The sequence below is a fragment of the Notothenia rossii genome, assembly GCF_949606895.1.
Source record: "Notothenia rossii genome assembly, chromosome: 4".
In the NCBI taxonomy this organism is placed as follows: domain Eukaryota; kingdom Metazoa; phylum Chordata; class Actinopteri; order Perciformes; family Nototheniidae; genus Notothenia; species Notothenia rossii.
The window spans coordinates 20,271,793-20,294,175 of record NC_136902.1 but is presented as its reverse complement, the minus strand read 5'-3'; the positions used below and the strand labels follow the sequence as shown (position 1 = coordinate 20,294,175).

The 22,383-nt window shown below is 39.7% G+C and overlaps 1 protein-coding gene and 5 long non-coding RNA genes across 7 annotated transcripts; 2 read left to right on the top strand and 4 right to left on the bottom strand.

Moving 5' to 3' along the window:
- LOC307035721 lies at positions 1–16,257 on the bottom strand. Of its 2 annotated transcripts, none has more exons than XR_013807167.1 (3): positions 15,815–16,257; positions 3,459–3,605; positions 1–1,101 (listed from the first exon to the last, which is right to left on the bottom strand). It is a non-coding gene; the product is annotated as an uncharacterized lncRNA (long non-coding RNA). The 2 variants fall into 2 exon arrangements; XR_013807168.1 differs by lacking the exon at positions 15,815–16,257 and adding an exon at positions 6,088–6,217.
- On the top strand, positions 4,377–8,408 carry LOC307035719 (proteasome subunit beta type-3-like). The gene is made up of 4 exons (XM_079675372.1): positions 4,377–4,521; positions 6,108–6,292; positions 6,651–6,758; positions 6,860–8,408. The coding sequence occupies exons 1-4, from the start codon at positions 4,519–4,521 to the stop codon at positions 7,071–7,073; spliced, it is 510 nt and encodes a 169-aa protein (XP_079531498.1). The 5' UTR covers positions 4,377–4,518; the 3' UTR covers positions 7,074–8,408.
- Positions 8,309–11,820, bottom strand: LOC307035720. The gene is made up of 2 exons (XR_013807166.1): positions 9,710–11,820; positions 8,309–9,466 (listed from the first exon to the last, which is right to left on the bottom strand). It is a non-coding gene; the product is annotated as an uncharacterized lncRNA (long non-coding RNA).
- Positions 11,827–13,193, top strand: LOC307035723. Its single transcript, XR_013807170.1, has 2 exons — positions 11,827–12,877; positions 13,095–13,193. It is a non-coding gene; the product is annotated as an uncharacterized lncRNA (long non-coding RNA).
- On the bottom strand, positions 13,390–15,358 carry LOC307035722. Its single transcript, XR_013807169.1, has 2 exons — positions 14,965–15,358; positions 13,390–14,100 (listed from the first exon to the last, which is right to left on the bottom strand). It is a non-coding gene; the product is annotated as an uncharacterized lncRNA (long non-coding RNA).
- A 2,812-nt stretch (positions 16,258–19,069) lies between the features above and the next one.
- LOC307037673 lies at positions 19,070–20,079 on the bottom strand. The gene is made up of 2 exons (XR_013807753.1): positions 19,394–20,079; positions 19,070–19,173 (listed from the first exon to the last, which is right to left on the bottom strand). It is a non-coding gene; the product is annotated as an uncharacterized lncRNA (long non-coding RNA).
- Between the last annotated feature and the right edge of the window lie 2,304 nt (positions 20,080–22,383).

The following is a 22,383-nucleotide window of genomic DNA, read 5'->3' as shown; positions in this document are numbered from 1 at the left end:
AACTGTAAAAATCTGGCAGCTGGTGCTTCCAAAAACTTACCGTCAAATTACAGTGAAATACCGTAATTACAATAATGGGAAAAAACCGTAAATATAATTAATTTCCTTTACAGAGAAACACTGTTATTTTACAGGTATCTTCCCTTGTTTATTACGGACATAATTTAGAGTTAAGCATGTAAAAACTGTTATTTTACAGTTTTATCCTAAATTATTACGGTCAAACACCTTCAATAAAGTGACAGAACTTAAAGTTCAGCAGTGTTATTTTACAGGTTTATCTGCTCTTTTTACAGTCAATAACCTTTAATAAAAGTACAGCACTAATACTTCTATGGGCAAAAACCCCGTAAAAAAACGGTCAAATGACTGACAGCAGCGGCTGCCAAACAAAAACCATAAAATTAAAGTAAAATTAAAAATACTTTAACTGAAATAAAGTGCAGAAGCAATTAGTATACAGAAATTGTCCTTAAAGATTTTACGGGAAAACACTTTCCTCTCTTTTCAAAATCAATTGTCCTCAAATGTTACATTCAAATACCTTAAATAAAGTTCTGATGAGAAAAACTGTTTTTTACATTTTTTTTTATTAGATTTGTATGATCAAACACTAAAATAAATACAGAACCTAAAGTTCTACAGCTAGAATACTGTTATTTTAAAGCTTTTTTTCTAACAATTTCCAATCAAACAGGTTCAACAAAATGACATGGAAAAATGGAAACAATTACTCTGAAAACTTAAAATATAAAAATATTTGTAGAATTATAGTACAACTAATGAATACAGCATTTCATATTTAAACATCATACTTATAAACAGTAGAAACAAAAAGTAAGCAGAATTTTTTTAAGAGTACTTTGAAACATTCTCAACTGAAAATAACAGGAATGGCGACATATGTTCACATTGTCAATTTGAAGGAGCAGTGTGCAGGATTTAGTAAGTCTAACATTGTAGGTTCCAACCAATGGATAACTTGTTCACTCACCCTCCTATCCCAAGTTTGTAGGATAATGTATATTGGCTGCAAAAAACTTGAGGCCCAATCATGTTTCCTCTGTCCATTCTGCGCTACTGTAGACGTGGCAGTGCAACCTAGATGACAAAAAGATCAGAATCAGAAACAGGTTTATTGCCAGGTAGGTTCACACGTACGAGGAATTTGACTTGGTGTCGTGGTGCATACATACAAATTAAAAAAAGTACACAGATAGCGAACTATATTAAGATCACAAATAAAAAATATAGTATGATAGCAATAAAATAAAGCAGTAATTTACATCGAAATAGAATGCAATCAATTATAGAATATAAAATATGTGCAGTAAGCAATATTTAAACATTGCATTATTTACAATCCTGTGATCTCCATTATGTAATGCATAGAGTCTGCGTTGTGGCTGAGGTAAAGTGTCAGTGGGGGGGGCGGGCCTTGTTGAGGTGGCGAGAGGTTCTGGTCCTGATGGAGAGAGGTTTTGGTCCTGATGGAGAGAGGTTCTGGTCCTGATGGAGAGAGGTTTTGGTCCTGATGGAGAGAGGTTCTGGTCCTGATGGAGAGGTTCTGGTCCTGATGGAGAGAGGTTTTGGTCCTGATGGAGAGAGGTTCTGGTCCTGATGGAGAGGTTCTGGTCCTGATGGAGAGAGGTTTTGGTCCTGATGGAGAGAGGTTCTGGTCCTGATGGAGAGGTTTTGGTCCTGATGGAGAGAGGTTTTGGTCCTGATGGAGAGGTTCTGGTCCTGATGGAGAGAGGTTTTGGTCCTGATGGAGAGAGGTTCTGGTCCTGATGGAGAGGTTTTGGCAGGGCGCACTTCGCACACACTAAAAAATTCCACGCGCTCACATTATGCTGGGCCCACATGCCTTAGCACCGCTGCTATGACTCCATCCTAGGGAAAACACTGAAACACATATTTCCATTTGAGAGGGTAGTGATTGGTCTAATGGATAGTGAGGTGGGCTGAAGATCGGAAGGCTGTGAGTTCAAATCCCGCCAGGAACACCACCACTAGTGTGCCCTTGAGTAAGGCACTTAGCCCTTAGTTACTCCAGGGAGAATGTCCCTGTAATCGGTCATTATAAGTCGCTTTGGATAAAAGCGTCAGCTAAATGAAATGTAATGTGATTATTAAAATATGCATGAATAAATAAAAAGTTAACTAGGTGAAAAAAGGTAAGATACACTTTTTAAAACTTGTTGAGAGCTAAAACTAGTCTTTGCTGCTGCCTCAAAGAGGAGGAGAGGAGAGAGACAAGAGAGGCTGATTCAGGAGCACACACACTCATAACTATAAATGAACCAAAAATAAATTAATAAACAAGTTTCAGTGTTTTTTTCATATTGGAAATGGTATGTTATTGGTTATGGCCATGATTTTATGATTATTGATATATTAATATAGGTGTTTCCATAGATCTAGTCTCTTTATTTTCCCCTGAAAATGCACCAGATTGATGCATTTAACTCCAAAATTAAAAAAAAATATCTTAGCGGGGGAGCATGCCCCCGGACCCCCCTAGAGGATTTGAGGTCGACCCCCACTTAAAATCACATGGATAGGTTCCTAAATACATTTATAAATACATTAATTATTTTAAATAGTAACCCATTTCCATATGTTTATGTGTGAGTAGTAGATTTAAACTATAGGGCTATCATTATGGGTCCTGCCTGTAGCTGTTCGTTCTGCCATCGCGTGAAGGGTCTGCTAACAAGCGACCAACAGAAAGGTTAATGTTGTTGCACGTCACCTCAACCCCCCCCTCCCCCCTGCTACCACCACCCCCCCAAGTATATTTCAGATCTGTGGGAAACAATGGACCAGCACCAGAGGCGTTCCCATACACACAGGCGTTGGAGCTGTTCTTCATGAAACCCAGAAGGATGAAGTGCTCTGACAAACTGCCATCTTTGTGCAAAATGATTATACAGGAATGAAAAGTCAATAAATAAACATGTTGTTAAAACTCATGCGGTTTTTTTTTATTTTGCGCATGGTCTGATTGTCATGTACATGTACAATGTGGGGTATTTTTTTAAATACTTTACTAAACCACATTCAGTGCTTCCCCTACCATAGTCTTGGAGGGGAGCTGCGCCCCGCCAACGGAGCCCCGCGCCCCCCTCCCTGAAATTCAAGGTGTTTAAAAAAATTTTTTATATATATATTTTTTTATTATTATTTTAAATATATATAGCACCAAATTGCAACTAATCTATATCTACGGTCACTTTTCACATTGAACATGAGCTCTTTTATTAAATAAACTAAACGCTTTCATTTTAAGTTGAGTTTAGTGTTTTTGACCCTAAGAAACACTGATGCATTAATCAATAACAATAATCCACAGCTCCTCTCTCTGCTCCAGAGGATTTAAAGAATATATCAGCAGTAAATCTAGGGGAAACACTGACATTCAATATTATGTTAGACACAAGTTAGTTATTACTCACGTATCAAAGTCTTTTCATCTGCAAGATGGAAGAATAGCTGGGTGCTGCCTGGAGAGACTGATGAGAGGGACACAGGCTGGCTTCAGCAGCTTTCCACACAAATTCATCACATCTTCTGTTCCATAGTCTTCACTGTCCACTGGTGCTCTGTCAAAAGAGTGAACATCACAGCTGTCATGGTAACCCTTTGTTACACAACATACAACCAACATGCGTCAAAAGTGACCCAAATTAGTTTAAATTGTAAATATCTTTGCAATAAATTACTTCCAGGAATTCCTCAATTAACCTGTTTTTGATCAACACCAATTCTAATTTTCATTTTAACTTTCTTACTTTAAAAAAAAATAAAAATCATGTTTGTATCACTACTTCTAAGGCACAACATGGGTCAAAAATTATCCATATTATTTTCCTATGTTATTTCATGCATGGCTGAGTGTTTCTTTAAATACATTGTTTTTGATTACCACAAATCATTATTTTTAATTCTCCCATTCTAATTGATGAACTAAAATAGTTTATGCCAAGTGTGATACAAATGCAAACAAATAAAGATACTTTAATGATAATTTTGTTAAAAATAATAATTTTAGCAGAGATTTGGACCAAGCATGTATGATGTAGTAATACAACAACTATTTTAGTTCACACAGTGTGACATTAGCTAGTCATGTTAGCTTGTAATATATAGAGCAGAGCTAACGAGCAAGTTAGCCAAACGTGAGTGGTTAGCAGTTTATGCTATGATAGCTGTTGGCTACTGAACATTAACAAACTGGATTCCGCAGTAAAAAAGCTGTGAAACTTTACAATAAGATTGGCGACAACACTGTGACACCCTGCTGGGTTTATGTGTAATCGTCCCGCGTTGGAGACGAGAGGGTGGCGGCAGCACTGCAATAGCTTGGGTTCAGTCATGTGACTTCTATGACGCGCAAAATTCAAGTGGAGGTCAGGAAGTGACAACGCAATCATTCATCAACGCAGGAATCATGGAGGACACCGAATATGAACCTGCACGCCGCAGATATCGTGAAAAAATCACAACACACTCACAATGGTATGAGCACCAGACATTAGATCACATGCCAATGTGTTTTTAGGTAAATGGTCAAATGTAACTAGTATTTAGCTAGAATCCACTTCAAGACACTGGTACTTGCGTACCATGCTGTGAATGGATCTGGCCCTTCCTACATCCAGGACATGGTTAAACCGTACACCCCAGCACGTGCACTCCGCTCTGCGTCAGCCAAACAGCTCGCTGCACCCGCACTGCGAGGGGGACCCAAGTTCCCGTCAGCAAAAACACGTGGGTTTGCTATCCTGGCTCCAAAATGGTGGAATGAGCTCCCCATTGAAATCAGGACAGCAGATAGCTTACACATCTTCCGACGCAAACTGAAAACTCATCTCTTTAGACTCCACTTCGAGCGATAGAATTACTAACAAAGCACTTATATACTAATAAAGGGCTGGCTTTCTAAATGCCAGTTGAGTAGCACTTGAAATGTTTGGCTCTATGAAACCTGATGTACTTATATGATTCTGTTTTCTTAAAGGTTGTATCTTCCTGGTCGAATGCACTTATTGTAAGTCGCTTTGGATAAAAGCGTCAGCTAAATGCAATGTAATGTAATGTAATGTAATTTAAGGGTAACATTTACAAGAGATGGCTAAGCTAATGTTGGTAGCCAGCTAGCTTATAGACTTCTCCATCCTGCTTAAGCTTAGCAAATATTCAATGAAAACATATTTTAAGTTTGGGGTTGCAAGTAACTTCAATCTCACAACTCTAAACGTTTCAATATATTCAATGTTGTAGTTAATTATACAAAACATTTCATTGTGATGGTAGCCGGGGCATAGCTGCAATGCTAAATACTTAGCTTACCTAGCTGCACACGAGCTAACGTTGTGTCTTGTAGGCCAACTTAACTGTTACAATCATTCCCCGAATTCACTTTAATGGCATTATGATTCAATAAATCCGGTTCACTTAAAGGGCTGATGTTGCGTTTGGGTCAACATCAGCTAACGTTTGGTTAATTAGACATTGCTAGTTTGGTTAGCTAAAGCTTCAACCTACTAAGCTAGTCAGCAATTTGTTAATGTGAGTCCACTGACAGCAGACAACTGCAACAACTTTAACAACCCAGCAACGAGGTTTCACTATACATCATAATTTAAACATGTATAACGCGGGATAATAAAGACTTTGGTTCAATAATAATGTTCTACAACTACACTTTTTATTTTCTTACTTTTATTTCTTTTGATCGTTGAAATGATTTTAGATGAACGTTATGCTCCATGTTTACACATTTGGGTGGTTGGAAATAACCCTGAGTCATGTTTTTGGTCCTTAAATGAAATACATAGATTTCAGTCATTTATTTTGAGGACAACATTATTCAGTATCTTATTTGCATGTTGCAAATAATACATATTCTTAGGATATTCTTTACATGTTATGCTGTATAGAAGGGCCTCAACTTAAACTTAATTTTTATTTCAATGAATGTGCTTAAAAATGAGCTTTATGTTTAAATAGTTTGATTTGTCTCTTTAATCAGTTGTTTGATCTATCAATGGTTTAAGCTCTGACTAACTTAACTCTTCTTACGTTTCTCCTTCTTCATGCAGTCTATTATGTCCTATAACGGAGGGGCCGTCATGGCCATGCGAGGGAAGAACTGTGTGGCGATAGCAGCGGACCGGAGGTTTGGCATCCAGGCTCAGATGCTCACCACAGACTTCCAGAAGATCTTCCCCATGGGAGATAAGCTGTATATTGGGCTGGCAGGACTGGCCACTGATGTTCAGACAGTGTGAGTGTGTAGACCTCCACCTTGTTCTCTCAAAGTGGCTAAACAGTTGTGAACACCAGGGTACTATGATGACAGTATTGATTTACAACTCTATAAAGCTACAACTCTCAGATCTAGACTAAGTAAGACTTCTCATTTAGAGAAAGCCTGGAGTGTCAAGTACAATACTACACCTATAATGTTTATACCAACAACAAAAGGGTTGTAGTTGAATAGTATTACTATGCATTCTAATAAATAGGGGAGAAAACGTTATTAGAAATTCTGCTATCCATAGCTTTGAAATAAGTTAGATTTGTGACGACTGAATTCAATGTAAATATCTGAGGATTGATGGATGTCTTTGCCTTGTGTGTAGATCCCAGAGGCTTAAATTCAGACTGAACCTGTACGAGCTGAAGAAGGGTCGCCAGATCAAGCCCAAGACCTTCATGAGCATGGTGTCCAACCTGTTGTACGAGAAGAGGTGAGTGCACTGAACTTAATATAGACCCATGTCCACATTTAAGCTGCTTACAGTAGGCACAAATACCTGCATAAATGGTAAATATGTCATGCTCTCATCAGGTTTGGGCCATACTACATCGAGCCTGTGATCGCCGGAATAGATCCAAAAACCTCCGAACCATTCATCTGCTCCTTGGATCTGATTGGCTGCCCCATGGTGACAGAAGACTTTGTTGTGAGCGGAAGTTGTGGTTCTCTCCTTGTTGCATTATTATTTGCACAGTGGCAGCTCTTTAACCTGCATTACAGCACCTTCATATTCACTGACCACTAGGGATGTAACAACTAATCGACTTAATCGATTAAAATCGATTACCAAATTAGTTGGCAACTAATTCAGTCGTCGATTCGTTGGTGACGTCATCACATGTGTTCTACACCCCGTTAAGCTCCAACGTTATCGCTCTTTTTTATCGGTACAGGAGACATTTAAAACATATGTCATATGTATTATTGCTACATAAACATTATATCGCAGTCTTAGTGTTGCCAACTCAGTTTCTAATATGCAATATGACTACAAAATGCGTCTATAATGTATTTTCGATCTTCCCAATTCAGACGAGAGATCTCTCCCCCGCCTGCTTGCGAGGGGGCGGGGCAGTTTACACACACAAGCAGGAGATGGCGGAGAGAACGCGCTCCGAGGTGTGGTTAAACTTTAGCCGTCTCGATGTGGACAATGCTCGTTACCAAAAGTGCAATAACAGTTTATCATATAAAGGCGGTAAAACGAGCAATTTGTCTAAACACTTAGCAAAAGTGCACCACATTCAGACGGAGGAATGCACCGGGTTCGACTGTCTTTCTAGTAGCTCTGTAGCCCTGTCCACGAGTAACGTTTCCACGTCAGGTGTTATGTATGCTAGCAGCAACACACAGAGTTAACTCAGTTATAAAAACATAGGTTAATGATTAGAGGTAACTGAGTTATTTTGTTAAAGTTTCAGCTATTCGGTTTACAGTTCTGTCATCACATTATTTAATATGATTTGTTAAAACATTGTTGTTTCTTTTGATGTGAAATATTATGCATTTAATTAAAATAAAAAGCAATGTTAGTTTTGTTCACAATTTGTTTAGTTAGTTTACCTTATTTCTTGTCAAAAGAACCGTTAATACTATCGTTAAAAGGACCGGATCGATAAGCAGTATTGATATAAGTAGTAGTACAGTTAAAACCTTAACGATCCGAATAATCGATTAATCGTTTCATTAATCGATAGATTAATCGATTATCAAATTAGTCGTTTGTTGCAGCCCTACTGACCACACTCACTAGAGGAAGTAGGGCTGTGTGATATATTGCTATTGTAAAAAAGATGTTTACTGAAAAGATTAAATGATACTAAGAAGACTGAATAATACATGGTTTCTTATTTACATTTACAATAACCCTCAATGGCCATACATGGGAGCGTCACCAGACCAATTGTCATCTCTAGAATATTGTTGAATGAATTAAGCCTGAATGTAGATGAAAGTTGTATATTGATTAGGGCTACACAATTTACAACACACAAAAAGATGTTTACTGAAAAGACTTGAACACAAGATGCTTGAACACAAAAAGATGTTTACTGAAAAGATTAAATGATACTGAATAATACATGGTTTCTTATTTACAAGACTACAGCTCCATGACTTTACTCCAATGGGACGACAGACACTGACAGATTAGACAAGGCACAGCAAATAACCCCAATCTTGTCAATTAATGCTAGTGCGTCACCTGGTTTTGTTAGCATGTGCTCTATGGGCACAGCCCTGCTTTGCAGAATCTGATATTTTCTTCTGACTAATCCTATGACTCTTTCGACATGAATACGCACATTAGCTATTTTTCTTGTCTCTTCCACCTCGTATGCTGACAGCTGACTTTCCCCCTGGTGAATGCAGGCATCTTTAGGGTAGCACAGTAAAATCCCACACTATCGCCAATATCGAACCCACGGTCTGCTAGGACAATATCTCCAGGTAACAGTTTTTGTAGGAGCCCACTCTGTATTGTGATCTGTTTATCACTAACTCTTCCTCCCTAGGCAGAAGATATGTAAGCGACATAGCCTTGGGGAGCAACACCAATCAGAAATTTAACAGTATGGTGATGCTTGTAGTTGGACCATGTTTGTGCTCTAGCTAGTAAATTAGAGGGCCTCTCAATAAAAACTTCAAAACAGTCAACAATCACAGCAACTCTACATCCAAATGCCTGTCTGAATCCCATTGGCATTTTAGCCTGAAGTACATGTCGCTCTGGCCACTCAATTATAAATTCTGTACTCTGATGAAGTATGTCAATTAACTTATGCCAAATTCTAGAAGCAGTGGAGAGAGAGATGTTGAACCTGAAAGCCAAATCTTTCAGAGGGAGATTTAGTCTCAGCCTCAGCAAAACTAAAATGAACTGTTCAAATTTGGAGAGCACAGACATAAGGCCACAGGTGATGTAGGGCTCGCACAGTTGAAAAACCTGAAGTAAAACTAAGAAGTTGGGGAGCCCGGTGTAAAACTTTGTCTTCTCTTCGTTGTTCTCAAAGGACTCCTGGTTGAACTTTATGTCCAGTGCCTTTGTCCGAAGATCTCCCAGCTCTGTTGTGTTCTGTCTCAGAACATCCTCCATCCTCTCGATGTCCTCCATCGTTAAATCAGTCTGGCATCCTGCATCTGCATACAATATAGCAGTAGTAAGCATAATTAGTTATTTAAAATAGTCAAATATGAATGTGAATTGTTGTGATGTTATCTTTTTGACAACCTTTTTACACACATGCAAGTTCTCTGTTCCAATTATTGCAGATTCTCAAGTTAGTACTCTATTTTCTAAACCTAAACCTAATTCAAAGTTTGCATTGATTTTCTGACAATCACATTTGTAATATTTAATAATAATGCTGGTGGTTAATTGACCTTGTTGGTCATTTAATATCCCACTGGTGTTCTCTGGTTGTGGGCTGTCAGACGGGGGTTGCGTCGGTTCTGGGCTCTTGGTTGTCTGCAGGAGATCCAACAAAGCCTCTGCACATTCTGATTGTCTTTGTTGGTCTTCCTTGAGCTCCATCCTCTGCTCTCGTCGAAGAGATGCCTCTGATCTGGGCTTACTTGTTGTGTGGTAACCGAGGCTAACAGTGGGAGCCCAGTCTACCGACTCAACGTCACCCAAAGCGCTAGGGCACCCTAAAAAGTCCCAACAAAGTCCATATTAGACTACAGGTAACTTAAACATGATCAGTATTACTAAGTACATAAGCATTTAACCACAACCCAATAATACATAAACAAAGCCACAAAAACCAAGTTAGCTAATACCTCTGATGAAGTGGTCGCTGCAGACACGTGCATTAGACGACTCTGCTCCTCCCGACCGCAGATGTAGGTTTGAAAGCCATTTTTTCCGGCGTTCTTCGGTTAGCTTCTTAAATTGCTCAGCTTTATGGACGACAACCTTCGGCACTCGGTAAAACCTCTTGTTTTTCTCTCGGCCGGATCGATTGGAACAACCGTAAACTAGGGGTAAACCGAATGGGAAATTCTTGGCCGAAACCGATACCGAAAATAGGAAACAGTTGGCCGAAAACCGAATGCCGAAAATGATTAATAGAAATAGAAATATATATATATATATATATATAATGTATACATTTTTTACCAATGTTGTTCAGCTACCTGATTATGGCAAAACTTAGCTTAAATAATAATCACTATTATGGGTCCATAAAACATTTATTCAGCACTTTTGAATGCATTTTCTTTTCTCTGTAGGATAACTACAACAAAGTGCATTCAGAACAAAGCCAAGGTGCTTTAAAATAAACATCTAGGCCAGTAGGCCTACAACAAAATAGTGTAAATAAAGACTGTAACAGCCAGGCCTTCAACAACAACAAATGCACCTATAAGTGCATGCATACAAATGTGCAAACTGGATAAATCCACATGAATGTAACTATTTACAAATGAAATTACAATTGAATTTCAAGAATCTGTAAATAAGGCTGTCTGTCCTCATAAGCAAAGTAGTACAAATTGTATAAAGATACATAAAGTGAAAACTGGATACAAAATCCAAACCAATTACAAATTAAATTACAATTTCAAGAATCTGCAAATAAGGTGGTCTGTCCTCATGAGCAATGTAAACAACATTGTATCATTTAGATATAGAAATTACAATATATTGAACACTGTGCTGCTGTCATTTCCCCCTAATGATAACCTGAGATGGTGAATTATAACTCACAATGAAAATTGTTCAGGAAAGTAGGTATAGAGTAGACATGTAGAACTAGATAAGCTTATGATAAGCCAGCCTTGTCTACTTATTAAGGAAAAGTGGGAGGTTCTTTTTAATTAACAGTAGCTTCTCTGCTTTATCAGCCATAAGTCTGTTCCTCTTCTCATCAAGCACATGAGAGGCAGCGCTGAACAGTCTCTCGCTGTCAGTGCTTGTGATTTGATCTTACTCCGCATATTTGTCCGGGTGTTTTGATTTCAAGTGGCGGAGTAATCCCGAAGTGGTGAAAGTCTTTGCAGTTACGCCCCCTCGAGAAATGTCAGCTGAACAAGTTTTACAAATCGCAATCCGCGCGTCTTTCTCTGATATTTTTAAATATCTCCAAGCGGCAGACATGTTGGCTTTGAGCCAGCCGCGAGCATGGTCGCGCGCCGTGCTGGTCGCCGCGTTTTGATTACGTCATCACAACAACACGTTAGCTTACCAACGTAACCCTGTTCTCTGACATTCGGTGATATTTTTTCGGTGCTAGAAACCTTTCGGCCGAAAAGGCCTTTTTAACCATTTTCGGCCGATAATTTTCGGCGGCCGAATATTCGGTGCATCCCTACCGTAAACTACACAACACACCGGCATTTTCACAATGGTAACAGCAGCTAGATCCTCTGTATAAAAATTACTTCCTGACCTCCAATGGAATTTCGTGCCAAAGGAACGCAGCGGTGTGACGTCAAGTGAAACCAACCTATAAGCTGTAAGCTAACGTTAGCAGCCACCTTGTTAACCTGTATAGAGAGGCGAAGTCACGCCCATCTACTTCCGGTCCATGGGACCCCGGAAGCGAAAAATTATACATTGAATTCAATGGAGAGAGAAAACGTATCTTTTGATCCCGTTTGAATTGTGCCACGAACTACACATATGATGTTTGTCAATCTTAAACAATCATTTCCATGTCAAAAAAGTCACATTTTGTCGTAAAACTGTTGAAATATAAGACTATGAAAAATACGCGACTACAAAGACTACAAATCCCAAATCCCATTCTGGGTCGCGCATGTGATGTCACAGGCGATAATGCTCCAAGTGGTTGCGACTCGTAATTAAAGCGAAGAAGAAGATTTCATAACTGATTTATTCCCTCCAATAAATATAAGAGATTGCTCCAATAAATTCACTTTTACAAGATGCCTGTGTGCTTTTGTACCATGTTGTAATCACAAAAGTGATCATACCACTTGCTCGTTCTATCGCTTCCCGTCTTATGAAAGGACCAGGAGTCGCTGGATCAGACATATCAGGTAATATCATAGGTAATATACATGTTGTGCATGGAACATAGTCAAGTTAGCTACCTAGCTAGTGGCGACGAGTAGTGAGCACGTTAGTTAGCATTACATTACTTAGCCTTGTCATTTTTAGTAGCCTTACCATGAAGTTATTATTTTATTACATGAAGTACACCAAAATGTTAAACAGTAAGAGTAGTCATCATGGTAAGTATTTCTTGAAACATTTGAAGAGTAGCCTACTGCGCCCTCCACCGGGTGCTAAGGAAGCAGTTCAGGGAGAGTCGAAGGAAGGCAGGCAGGCAGGGAGCTTTGCATGACATTCTTCTGGACATGTGTCATTGTGATGATAGTGAGAGTAAGTCAAGCTGTTTGTTGGAAAGACAGTAGTTGAGTGATTACTGAGAGAAAATTATTAAAATAGATAATTATTCAGTGTTGTTACTTTAAAGTGTTGTTACTGACCTTTTTCTCTTATTGTCTTTACCTCACCTGTAACTGCTGAGACCCTGAGGAACATGCACACTGACCTGCTCTGGCAACCTGATTTCCACTGTACGTAATAGTATTTGGTTATGGTATATTATTTATATACATCAAAGGCACAATGCACCCCCCAGAGAGACACATGTATTGAGTGTGATATTTTGCATAGGTCATGTGAAATAATCTTTACATACTAGAAAACTGTAGGAGCGGCAACTTGTTTTGAAATTGAATTAATATCCGATAATAAAGTTGATCTGTTTTCTTTATTCTTCTCTCTTCCCAGCTCCATCCATCACCGTTCTCTGTTCCTGCAGGTCCTGCTTGCTAATAAATGCTTTATTTGTTTACACAATTACAAATAAAGTCAATGTATTGTATGACATGAAGTTGTGCTTCATTCTGAGTCAATAATAAATTCATTCTGCCTTCAACTGCAAAATGATTGTGGACTGCACCGACATCCATGTAGCTGCCCCCCAGTAAGATGAACCAAGCAAAGCTGACACAAAGCTGTGCTCTTAAGTTGACATGAAGAATTTGTGAAATATTGGTAATTATTTGGAAAAAATTACTGACGATGCAGAAAACTTTTTTTATTTAGGAACAGTGGTCAGGTGAAGCATTTATCACTACATATGTGTCACACTTAAAAGGCCAAACACACCTCGTTTACAACTCCCCAGTTGACAGCCATGACTCCGTCTAAATTGTACCCCCCAAGCACCCTCTTCATGAGGGACGCGCATGGAGTGGATGAAAGTCCCGACCTCAGCACAGCACCAAAATTGCTGGCTGTCAACCTGCCCTGCCTGTGTAACTGCCACTGAGGATTTGTCTGCTGTCCTACGGTGGCTGTCTGGATGGCAGCTTAATGGTCTCTGCTCAGTCGCATTGAGGCAAGAATTGCCTCAAGCCCACGACCCCCATGCTCCTTCACCAGCTCCGGCACGTTGAAAATGGCCTGATGTTGAGGCTGCAGCTCTGGCTCAGGTGACAAAAGCCATGCCATGCCACGCTGCGCCCCTCAGTGCAGACCTGAGTCAGTCTACTTCCTCAGTGGCGATGTCTCTGGCCAGTGGGTTGTATGTCTCCTCTTGCTGTTGGTAGAGTTGAGACACCGGCTGGACTACTTTTGAAGTGCCAGGCTTCCTCCACTGGCACTCAACTTCTGTGGAGCTGATCTGCCACATGGCAAATATTGCCAATGCTGCAGCGTGGCTGCATTTGTACATCCCCCGTGCACAACCACAGACAGCGCTCTGCATCGCGCCATCCTCTCCCATGTAGATCTGTACAAATAAAGTAAGTACCATGTTTGTTAACATGCTATAATAGATTGAATGAGCAATACAAGGATGGTCCAGATCTGGGGGTGGGAGGGTTTATTTTTCCATTGTTTTGTCCTCTTGTCTGATTGTTGTTATTGTTTGTTTTTTCTGAAGTTTTTGTAATTTGTGTTGTATTGGTTGTGATTGTACATTGTATTTTTTTAAATGTGTATTACATTTTTGAAAAACATTTGATCAACAAAAAAGGATTTGGTCAGGATCTAGACTCAGTGTGTAGTTTATGAATTAATCAATGCTCTCTACATTAGGAAAACACATACCAGTGTACCAGAGGGAGTCACACACAGCTGTGCCTAGATAACCAAACAAATTGACAAGATAACCAAAATCCTTGAATCTACACACAGCAAATAAACTCAAATGACACAACGAGATGTAAAAAGGAGATCGCACATATAGTCGATATAAAACTGGCCGCTTCAATCTGAAGAGCAACTAAAACAAAACACGGGAGTATACCTTGTTCTTGTGAACACTAATGTTATCCACAGCATACACACCCGTATACAGTACACCCGTTCTAGGTTCTGATTGGCTCTCTAGGTTGGCATTCTAGCTTCTGACTGGCTGTCCAGGTTGTCAATCACAGCCGTGGTTCATATTATGCTAGTCGACTCGTAACATCGCTAAACTTTTTTTCTTGACGGTTTTCTCAGTCAACTAATGCTATTGATAACAGTAACATAAATTAACACAGCCCTGCACACTGCAGTCATTATATGCCGGGTCTGTGGTTCATCATCTTTTTCATTCTCCTCCTTATTGACTGACATTAACGTTAAACATTGCACTCATGTTACTCACCGAAACCTTGTAAAGCCGGTCCCGCATGCTGGCTCTTACAGAACCGACTAACTCCCCTTTCGTGTATGTACAGCTCTCAACGGGCCCAGACTTGTAGTGATTTTCACCTCGTTTTATACTTTTATTCTCATTCTGAAAGAATGAGGTGAAATGTTCCAACGTGACGGTCATCTTTGTGTTGGTGACGCGTATTGTGCGGGACCAGAGACATGTAGTTCACTGAGCGGCTTAACATAAAAAAATGTGTTACTTCACAGTTTTACGACACATTTTAATTTTTTTGACTTGCAAAATGTTCTTTTAAATTGACAAACATCATATGTGTCATTCGTGGCACAATTCAAACGGGATCAAAAGATACGTTTTCTCTCTCCATTGAATTCAATGTATAATTTTCCGCTTCCGGGGTCCCATGGAGGCTCCCGGAAGGGGAGGGACTTCGCCTCTCTATAGCCCGATTGTCCCGCCGGTGGGACATCTTGCAAGAAACAGCATCTCAGGACATCTTAAAATGTAACAACCTATTAAAGATCCTTAACCATTTAACGGGAAGAAACTCAGCTAACTGACGATATTAACCATTTTTAACTAAACGAAACACAAGTCTAACAGCTAACGGGGCTAACGCTACTTTAGCACATAACAAAAGCGATCTTTTTTACTTCATGCTATCTGCACAAACGTATCATATGAAAGCTGAGATTCCACAGATTCCCTTAAAGTATATGTCTCATCACTCAAAACTCACTGAACTAGAAGAAGAAACGTAACCTTAAATACACAATTGAACATTCACAAACTAAGGATTATCTAAATACATGTTTAACTCCATTAAAGTTGCAGGACTCACCAGATCTCAAGTCTTCTGTTCTCTGTTGACGTCCCGATTCTCATATTTAACGTGTAGATGTAAAAATATCCCGATATTAGTCATTAGCCCATAAACTCGTGAGCAGACATACAGACAGCTGTAGCTCCGCAGGAGAGCCGCTCAAACTGACGTGGAAGTTTCAAATTGGATTGAAAGGCGCGGACAGTGTTCATTAGCTGTTTTTTTCGATGACGTTTATATCAACCAATCAGGAGTGTTGTGGACTCATTCCAATCCTGCTTGTCTTGTCTGCCGTTGTATGGCTGGATTCCATTTCAAGTGCCGTAGCTTTTTACATACATTTTCCTTTTTTTTTATTTGACACTTTTTTTTTACAGTTAACTATTTTAGTATACCAAGAAAACTACTTTATTTACACAAAATCATTTTTGGGTATTTCTGCAATATATTACATTTTTTGTGAAGATGTATACATTTATTTAACATTTTAGAGATGTTTTATAATAAGATTTCTTTTTATTCTACAACAGTACAGAATACAGTTATTTTTAGTTTTTTTACATTTTGTTACATTAAATTTAAGGTTTTACTGCAACAAAAAAAGAAAGTTGCCTTCATTTTACATGCAGTAAAATTATGTGTATTTTATGTGTTTTTACCAGGTTTTTTACATAGAATTCAATGTAATTTAACATTCAAGACAATTAAACAATGGAATTATCTTGTAAAAAACCGATAATTTCTCATCAAACCAATTTACAGAATAAAACCTTTATTTATTTTAAATAAAAGTAATTTACTGTATTTTTATGGTATTCACACTTAAAGGTGGGGTAGATAATGTTGGAGAAACCAGCTCGAGTGCGCTAGAATTTGAAAATACCATATATATAAATGGACGTAGGGTCCGTGACGTCACCCATAGGATCCTGCAGAGTTGCCGAGAAGCCCTTAGTAGGCGGAGTCGGCCACTAACGGCTCGACAGTGAGGTCAGAGTTCAACTCCCGCCTACTCCAGTCTACTCCAAATAGAGAGGCGAAGTCCCTCCCTTTCCGGGGGAGCTCATGGGACCCCGGAAGCGGAAAATTATACATTGAATTCAATGGAGAGAGAAAACGTATCTTTTGATCCCGTTTGAATTGTGCCACGAACTACACATATGATGTTTGTCAATTTAAAAGAACATTTTGCAAGTCAAAAAAATTAAAATGTGTCGTAAAACTGTGAAGTAACACATTTCTTTGTGTTAATCCGCTCAGTGAACTACATGTCTCTGGTCCCGCACAATACGCGTCACCAACACAAAGATGGCCGTCACGTTGGCACATTTCACCTCATTCTTTCAGAATGAGAATAAAAGTATAAAACGAGGTGAAAATCACTACAAGTCTGGGCATGTTGAGAGCTGTACATACACGAAAGGGGAGTTAGTCGGTTCTGTAAGAGCCAGCATGCGGGACCGGCTTTACAAGGTTTCGGTGAGTAATATGAGTGCAATGTTAACAGGTTAATGTCAGTCAATAAGGAGGAGAATGAAAAAGAAGATGATGAACCACAGACCCGGCATATAATGACTGCAGTGTGCAGGGCTGTGTTAATTTATGTTACTGTTATCAATAGCGTTAGTTGACTGAGAAAACCGTCAAGAAAAAAGGTTTAGCGATGTTACGAGTCGACAAGCATAATATGAACCACGGCTGTGATTGACAACCTGGACAGCCAGTCAGAAGCTAGAATGCCAACCTAGAGAGCCAATCAGAACCTAGAACGGGTGTACTGTATACGGGTGTGTATGCTGTGGATAACATTAGTGTTCACAAGAACAAGGTACACTCCCGTGTTTTGTTTTAGTTGCTCTTCAGATTGAAGCGGCCAGTTTTATATCGACTATATGTGTGATCTCCTTTTTACATCTCGTTGTGTCATTTGAGTTTATTTGCTGTGTGTAGATTCAAGGATTTTGGTTATCTTGTCAATTTGTTTGGTTATCTAGGCACAGCTGTGTGTGACTCCCTCTGGTACACTGGTATGTGTTTTCCTAATGTAGAGAGCATTGATTAATTCATAAACTACACACTGAGTCTAGATCCTGACCAAAAATTCTTTTTTTGTTGATAAAATGTTTTTCAAAAATGTAATACACATTTAAAAAAATTCAATGTACAATCACAACCAATACAACACAAATTCCCAAAAATTCAGAAAAAACAAACAATAACAACAATCAGACAAGAGGACAAAACTATGGAAAAATAAACCCTCCCACCCCCAGATCTGGACCATCCTTGTATTGCTCATTCAATCTATTATAGCATGTTAACAAACATGGTACTTACTTTATTTGTACAGATCTACATGGGAGAGGATGGCGCGATGCAGAGCGCTGTCTGTGGTTGTCCACGGAGGATGTACAAATGCAGCCACGCTGCAGCATTGGCAATATTTGCCATGTGGCAGATCAGCTCCACAGAAGTTGAGTGCCAGTGGAGGAAGCCTGGCACTTCAAAAGTAGTCCAGCCGGTGTCTCAACTCTACCAACAGCAAGAGGAGACATACAACCCACTGGCCAGAGACATCACCACTGAGGAAGTAGACTGGTTCAGGTCTGCACTGAGGGGCGCAGCGTGGCATGGCATGGATTTTGTCACCTGAGCCGGAGCTGCAGCCTCAACATCAGGCCATTTTCAACGTGCCGGAGCTGGTGAAGGAGCATGGGGGTCGGGGGCTTGAGGCAATTCTTGCCTCAATGCGACTGGGTAGAGACCATTATGCTGTCATCCAGACACCCACCGTAGAACAGCAGTCAAATCCTCAGTGGCAGTTACACAGGCAGGGCAGGTTGACAGCCAGCCATTTTGGTGCTGTGCTGAGGTCGGGACTTTCATCCACTCCATGCGCGTCCCTCATGAAGAGGGTGCTTGGGGGGTACAATTTAGACGGAGTCATGGCTGTCAACTGGGGAGTTGTAAACGAGGTGTGTTTGGCCAGTGTGTTTGGCCTTTTAAGTGTGACACATATGTAGTGATAAATGCTTCACCTGACCACTGTTCCTAAATAAAAAAAGTTTTCTGCATCGTCAGTCATTTTTTCCAAATAATTACCAATATTTCACAAATTCTTCATGTCAACTTAAGAGCACAGCTGTATGTTGAGTGTCAGCTTTGCTTGGTTCATCTTACTGGGGGGCAGCTACATGGGTGTCGGTGCAGTCCACAATCATTTTGCAGTTGAAGGCAGAATGAATTTATTATTGACTCAGAATGAAGCACAACTTCATGTCATACAGTACATTGACTTTATTTGTAATTGTGTAAAAACATATGAGCATTGATTAGCAAGCAGGACCTGCAGGAACAGAGAACGGTGATGGATGGAGCTGGGAAGAGAGAAGAATAAAGAGAACAGATCAACTTTATTATCGGATATTAAAAATTCAATTTGAAAACAAGTTGCCGCTCCTACAGTTTTCTAGTATGTAAAGAAGATTTCACATGACCAATGCAAAATATCACACTCAATACATGTGTCTCTCTGGGGGGTGCATTGTGCCTTTGATGTATATAAATAATATACCATAACCAAATACTATTACGTACAGTGGAAATCAGGTTGCCAGAGCAGGTCAGTCCAGTGTGCATGTTCCTCAGGGTCTCAGCAGTTACAGGTGAGGTAAAGAAAATAAAAGAGAAAAAGGTCAGTAACAACACTTTAAAGTAACAACACTGAATAATTATCTCTTTTAATAATTTTCTCTCAGTAATCACAAAACTACTGTCTTTCCAACAAACAGATTGACTCACCCTCACTGTCATCACAATGACACATGTCCAGAAGAATGTCATGCAAAGCTCCCTGCCTGCCTGCCTTCCTTCGACTCTCCCTGAACTGCTTCCTTAGCACCCGGTGGAGGGCGCAGTAGGCTACCCTTCAAATGTTTCACGAAATACTTACCATGATGACTAATCTTACTGTTTAACATTTTGGTGTACTTCATGTAATAAAATAACAACTTCATGGTAAGGCTACTAAAAATGACAAGGCTAAGTAATGTAATGCTAACTAACGTGCTCACTACTAGCTAGGTAGCTAACTTGACTATGTTCCATCCACAACATGTATATTACCTATGATATTACCTGATATGTCTGATCCAGCGACTCCTGGTCCTTTCATAAGACGGGAAGCGATAGAACGAGCAAGTGGTATGATCACTTTTGTGATTACAACATGGTACAAAGCACACAGGCATCTTATAAAAGTGAATTTATTGGAGCAATCTCTTATATTTATTTGAGGGAATAAATCAGTTATGAAATCTTCTTCTTCGCTTTAATTACGATTCGCAACCACTTGGAGCATTATCGCCTGTGACATCACATGCGCGACCCAGAATGGAATTTGGGATTTGTAGTCTTTGTAGTCGCGTATTTTTCATAGTCTTATATTTCAACAGTTTTACGACAAAATGTGACTTTTTTGACATGGAAATGATTGTTTAAGATTGACAAACATCATATGTGTAGTTCGTGGCACAATTCAAACGGGATCAAAAGATACGTTTTCTCTCTCCATTGAATTCAATGTATAATTTTTCGCTTCCGGGGTCCCATGGACCGGAAGTAGATGGGCGTGACTTCGCCTCTCTATAAGGGCAAAGAGGCGGAGCCGAGGCGGGACCTGCTGCCACCGAGTTGAAAGTTCCAGAGCTGAGCTGAAGCTACCAAGCTAAGCTAACATGCTCCCCATCTGCACACTGCCGTGGCATTTTACGTTTCCAAGGTAAGCAGACATGAAACTATTCGGCAAAACTATAAATAATAATCTAAGTTAATGAGTTTTTAGCATAATACTTCAGAATCTTAAAATCTCTTAATGTTTGTAAGCAATTGTGCTAAATTCAACACTGGAATCAAGCAAATATTAATATGTTTGCATGACATTAGTTATTTATATTTTGATATCACTTAACTATACGTTTAATACATTACACACACCATTGCACGCTGTACGCTTTAGTCAACTGGACATCATTATCAATGCGCAGATCACTGCACTGGTACAAACTCATCTATACCGCTATGCTTGGACTGCTGCCCATCTACATATCCACTTACATATCACACAAACAGTACAGCTATAGACTACGATCTCAAAATTACATCAGTCTGTCCGTCCCCTCAGTACGCACGGTGCTTGGGAAAAAAGCCATATCGTACTCTGCCCCCTCGACCTGGAACACACTTCAGCAGGAACTTAAAGAGCCTGTGACACGAACCCAACAACTGTTGTGCAATGAAATAGTGGGCTACTAGTAATCTCGAACCGTCAGTTTAAAAAAGAAAAAACCGATACCGTTCCGATAAATATCAATAATTTCGAACATCGCGGGAAAATTCCTTCGACTCATTTTGAGGTTTTGGGGGAAGCCGGAAGTGACGTCAATGCAGGAACGCTTCACTGTGCGGCGAGAGAGCCAAACACGGACAAAGTGTGTTGTCATGCGTAGAAATGGTGAATTACTGAGTTTAGGCACGTTAATAACGTTTTAATGAAGTTGACTACAGTATATTCATATTTGTCAGTGCTTTCATGTCAATTCGGCAAACATAAACATAAATGATCGTGGTGAAGATGATGATTAAATTAGGATTAAAAATCGGTAGTGAGAGCTGCTGAATTTCCTCCCATCGGATCTGATATAAAAACAAATCGATTATTTTTGTAAACTCAAGTGGATGAAACTACATTTATTAGTGCTTTCATGTCAATTCGGTGAACATATGATACATTAAATGATCGTGAGGATGATGATTTAAAAATCTTTTGTTTGAGCCGGTCTTCATTTCCTGATGAGAAAACAAACCTTAGCTTTTTGTAGTTGCAGTCAGTGGTGTAGTGGGCGTTGGAGGCGGGGTTACGCCGTACCCCCACTTATTTGAAGCATGATTTCTTTTTTTAATAGTCTAATACATCTAAAATCATTGCCAGTGTTATCAGTTGCAAGTGTGTGTTTGTTATAATAATGACAAAAACATAATAGGCCGATTTCACAGTAATTATAATAAAAACGTAGCTCAAGCATTTATGCAACTTGATTTGAAGCGTGTGTGTGTGAGGGGCAGAACTGTGTGTGTAGGGTGACCAGGTGTCCCGCACTGTGCGGGACTGCACACACAGCATTTTTATTATTTGTCCCGCGTCCCACACATTGAGACTATGTCCCGCATTTGAGTGATAGTCGCGCAGAAAGGCCGGATCGGTTCGCTGACAGCCGGCACCGCCCTTTATTATTATATTGTCTAAACGGCATCATGTAAGTTGCGCTGACAGGCGACACAGAGGTCCCCAAGCCCCCCCCCCACCCGTTGACAGTTCACGAGCGCGTCCATAGTGTCTCCCGTCCACCCACCACCCCGTCCACCCAGTAAAAACATCCCCACCCCACTACACCACTGGTTGTAGTAGTACACCAACATGGATTAAACGTGTGGTTTTTTTTACCACAATGTTGGGAAATTAATGGATAAAATGCACGGATTATTATTATTATTATTATTATTCCCACTCCGATCGGGACACTAGGTCC

Bases quoted from the DNA above. Each gene is read 5' to 3' on its own strand.
- LOC307035719 (XM_079675372.1), top strand. The intron at 6,293-6,650 runs GTGAGTGTGTAG...CCTTGTGTGTAG, and splicing joins GCCACTGATGTTCAGACAGT to ATCCCAGAGGCTTAAATTCA. The intron at 6,759-6,859 runs GTGAGTGCACTG...TGCTCTCATCAG, and splicing joins AACCTGTTGTACGAGAAGAG to GTTTGGGCCATACTACATCG.